The 4,806-nt window shown below is 37.3% G+C and overlaps 1 protein-coding gene across 1 annotated transcript; it reads right to left on the bottom strand.

Moving 5' to 3' along the window:
• Positions 1-273: 273 nt before the first annotated feature.
• LOC147282915 (disease resistance protein RPM1-like) lies at positions 274-4,157 on the bottom strand. The gene is given in 3 exon segments (XM_086247864.1): positions 274-719; positions 1,305-3,138; positions 3,141-4,157. Coding segments are annotated over 2 exon segments (2,808 nt in total). The 5' UTR covers positions 4,140-4,157; the 3' UTR covers positions 274-719; positions 1,305-1,329.
• Positions 4,158-4,806: the final 649 nt, after the last annotated feature.

The following is a 4,806-nucleotide window of genomic DNA, read 5'->3' as shown; positions in this document are numbered from 1 at the left end:
AAAACCCTTTTCTAAAACAACATAAACCACTCTTAAGAAATAGTAAAATCAACTGATGCAGTCATTCATTTATGAATTTTATCATTTTGCTACTTTACAATGGAATCTAATGATGCTAATTAAGTTTGCAAGAATATTAATGCTCATGAAGGCAATCATACTTAAAAACAGATTTGGGCTTTGATCTGTAGGGACTTCAAGGCTAGAAAAGTAGATAAACTCTTTCTTGCTGATAAATACAACTGCATCTACAGGGTTGCTTGTATGGGCATATTTTATAGCAATAGAAGGTATGGCTGCTTGGCTGATAAAGTTGAGGAAATTGTACTAGTCAAACAAAGAACTGACAAGGTTATTTAAGACTATATAAGTTATTGAAATAAATCACAAGGCCTCTGGGATATATAGTCAAAACTTCTGCTATTACAAAGCTTGCACAACACACATCATATTTAATTGTAATGATATTGATTTTCTTTTTTCTCTTTTGGTAACTGACTAACTGTGATTATATTAATGAAGTACAAAGCAGCAAGCTAGACTGAGGAGTCTAATACTGGCACATGTTTAATCTTCTATACATACATTTAAGCATCAGACTGCAGAGAAGCCTGAATAGCATCATCATCATAGGCTGTAACAGGGGAAACTATTGGCTGGGTGGTGGAGTAAAGAGTGGTAGTGTTCTCTTCTCATGGTACAAATTCAACTCCAGCAGACTGTAAATTATCAATTAAGAGAATTAGGGGGCAATCAAAGCAGAATAAAAAGGAAATAATGAAATCTAAGCTTCATATTTGTTTTTTTTAAAACATTGATGAGCAAGCTTATGTCTAACATTTCTACAGAAATATAAGTTAGAAAGTTTTAAATGACCCTGATATTCATGATAAAAAAATAAAAGAAACATCCACTCTGATTTAACCATTAAAAGAAAACAAAGTGTAACACATGTAAATTTGTATAATTTTCTAACAGGCAAACCAGCACAGATTGTTCAAGCTGTGGCAGAGGCCAGACTTTTGAGAGATTGTGTAGACTAGACTATTACAATTACAATTAAATTGGGCACAAGACCCTTGTTTGGTGGTATAAAAAGGGCTAGACTATGCAGTTAAATTAGACAATATTCCAGCATAACCTGGGATAATAATTCCATGTACAGACCTGTGTAAATTTGTCCAAAATCGCAGGATTAATACAATTAAAATTGGACAAGAGTTCCAAACTATAAATCCTTAGCAAAATGACCTTGAGAGGCAGAGAGAGACAGAGAGACAGAGAGACAGAGAGAGAAAGAGTACCTTTCATGAGAATGAACAGGAGGTTTTATGCATCTTGTTGTTGAGAGGATGACAACTTTTCGCCAGACCAACCAGAATCCGTGTTGTAGATATAAAGATTTATGTCGGGGATGTGCTTAACCTTTGAATACTGCACACTTCCATCAGCACGTATGCGCTCTACAAATTCATTGGGAACACTTCGCAAATTGAATTCTTGGAGACATGTAAGATGTTCGATCCCATAAGGCACTACCCATAAGTTCATGCATTCACTAATTTCTAGCTTCTGTACCGCTGGCATCACCCCTTCCTTTATGGTAATAAAATTCAATTGCGGGAAGTAGTTTAGATGCAACTGTTTAAGCTTTGGGAACCCTGAATAAAAGAGCAAGTTATTTCCTGCATATGCATTACTTAGCTCAAGGTCAGTCAAATTAGGTAGTGCTTGAATGTGAGGAAGAAATTCTCCTGTTAATCTCGTCCAATGCAAAGTCAAGGTGGTAAGACTCTGAAGAGACTGAAACCAAAGTGGAACTTTCACTAATTTTCCACTGAGAACAAGTGTCTTTAGTAATGGAGGAGCTGATGACAATGCATCCATGCGTAACAACTCCTCCTCATTACTTGCCTTAACAACTAAGCATTCAATGAGCTTCATGCTTTCAATTGAATTGCACAAGTCCTTCTCATCTGCTTCTGTCACACCTGCTATGCCAATTCTTGTCAGTTGAGTCATGTATCCAAGTTTTTTGATCAACTCCCGATTGCCTCCTACTTCGATAGTATTCAAAACTTGTAAGTTCATCAGCCTATATATGTCCGACGGTGCTTGTGTGCCATAAACGAGATCAAAAACCTTCAAATCTCCATAATTGCAATGGAAAATAAAGAGATGTCGTAAGTTTTGTAACTTCACAATCCCAACAGGAAGTAACCTAATTTTGGAATCTCTAATGTCTAGTGTTTCTAGGTTATGAAGTTTTCCTATGTTGTTCGGAAGCTTTTCTACTTTTGTTCCTTTCAAGTTTAAATACTTCAAGTTAAAGAAGCTCACTGTTCTATTTGGTAATTGATAAACTGGAACATCTTCAAGATCTAACACCCTTAACAGTTTGAAATGAGATGTCAATTCGTTCAATGAAGAGGAGTTGACCTTATCAAGAGCAAACAGAAAGAATGTGCGAACCTTTGACATGTCTCCATATGTTTGTATTTCTCCACAAATATTTGCATGAATGGACAGCCGGAAAACTCTGCTCTCTTCAATTGCTTGTTGCTCATTATCGACTCTGCAAAATTTCTCTTCTCCTGAAATCGAAATAGCAAGTTCTCGCAAAAGGTCATGCATCTTAAGCGCTTTTGCTCTTCCAGACGGTTCCCTTTCTACAACCTCAAGCATGCATCGGCAAGTGAGCTCCGCTATGTAGCTCTCAGCTATCTCTTCTGGCTTAGCCCCTCTAACTTGTTCCACAAACCCCTCTGCCATCCACAGTCTAATAAGCCTTCCACACATAATCACATAATCTTCTGGGAAAATGCAAAAATATAAGAAGCAATGCTTGAGTCGATGGGGTAGATCATTGAAGCTTAACAATAAGATGCTCTTCACAACTTCAAGCCTCGAGTTGTTGTTTAGCTCCCAATTCAAGCTGCTGTAAACTATCCTCCACTCGGTAACCAAATTTTTGGTTGACATGAGAGCACCCAGAGACACAACTCCTAGAGGTAAGCCTTCACACTTTCCAACGAGATCTCTAGCTATGCCTTCAAGCTCTGGTGGGCAACAACCATTAGGCCAGCTGGAAAAGGCTTTCATGCAAAAAAGATCCCAAGCCTCATTCTTTTTGTCTTTTTGAGTGGTTGAATATGGTGAACATGACTTCCAACCCCAAATGGAAAAGAAGCAATGTCTTCATTTCGAGTAGTAAGCATGACCCGGCTTCCGTGTGTTCCATCTGGAAGTGCCACATTTATTGATCTCCATAGATTTATATCCCACACATCATCAAAGACAATCACATACCTCTTTGGCTGCAAATAGTTGACGAGTATTTCCACCAAACGTCTGTAGCTCATGTTGCTCAAGTCTAGAGGAATATCTTCCTTAGTTGCTCCGAAAAGTTCCTTGATCATGACTCTAAATAAATCTTTGACTGTGTAAGTTTGTGAGACAGTGATCCACGCGTATAAATCGAAATGTTTCTTTACAGTTTGACTGTTGAAGGTGTTTGCAACTAAGGTTGTCTTACCAGAACCCCCCATTCCAACCACTGAAATTACACTTCTTTGTGGTTCTGCAGACAACAACCATCCAATTAAGATGGTTTTAGAATCTGTGATTCCCACGAGATCATCATCTTTATTGAAGAGAGATGACTCTCCAAAGATTTTCATCCAATTGGGATCATAATTTGAAGTCTTGACCACGATACTTTCGACACCATAACGTTGGTTTCTTTCAGGAATGGATTTGATTTGCTGGATGATCTTCCGCAATTTGACCGCAGTCTGATGCTTCTCCCAGAGAGTCTTGGGGAAACGAATGCTTTGACGGAAGGTTCTTGACAATCGACTCCTACTTCTTTTCTTGTTTATGTCATATGTGAACTCATCAAGGATGTCTTGAACATCCATGGAGACGTCCCTCACATTTGCCACCCATGTTTTCTCTACTTCACTCATATGACTGCCGAGAGCTCGTTTTCTTTTGGCATCCTCCAAAAAGGCTTTCATGGTTAGCAGCTCATGCTTGATTTCCTCAAGCTCATCATGAACTTCTCCTAACAATAACACTTCGTCTTCAAGAACTGATACCAATTTTCCTATCAGAAGGTCTATTGCAGATGAAGCCATCAATCTCCTCTTCTTTCTTTTACTGTGTATTCAACTGCCAAATGGTGATATGTGCCTGGACTAGATAAGCTAATGTTGTTGCATTATCCTTCACAAATCACAGCTGAGTTTTCTACCACAAATGGAGTTCTAGACTGTCTATTGGTCCTAAAAGTCCTCTCCATGTACTTATTCTTAGTAGGCTTAGTTGACAGCAACAGTAAGTCTTGGCAAGAAAAAGACAAAAGGCAATAATTTGAAATTAAACACAGATTTTATTAAAAAATAAACTAAAAGCAACCAGTTGACGTGCAAGTCATACAAAATAAATAAATATCTAATCTTCAAAAAAAATTTATTGATATATTTATAATTAGCCCCAAAAATAAAAGATTAAAATTTTAAATTAAAGCTAATTTTCTTTTCAGTTAAGTTATAGAAGTTGGATTGTGGTTCCATATAAAAGAATTAGCCTCTCCACACTCGCTGGAGCGAGTGCAAAACGACTTTTTCTATTGCGCAAACATTAATATTTTGACAAGCGTAATCAATTTAATAGATAACAGAAAGTAAATTTGAGAAAATTAATTAAGAAGAGAGAGACGGTAATTAATTAAGAAGAGAGAGGTGGCAGACTAATTCTCATGACGGGAAAGTAAATTTGGGAAATAGATAACCGACCATTGAA

Source organism: Dryas octopetala, chromosome 6, assembly GCF_963921425.1.
Source record: "Dryas octopetala chromosome 6, drDryOcto1.1, whole genome shotgun sequence".
In the NCBI taxonomy this organism is placed as follows: domain Eukaryota; kingdom Viridiplantae; phylum Streptophyta; class Magnoliopsida; order Rosales; family Rosaceae; genus Dryas; species Dryas octopetala.
The sequence above is the reverse complement of the archived record's forward strand: the minus strand, read 5'-3'. Positions and strand labels throughout refer to the sequence as shown.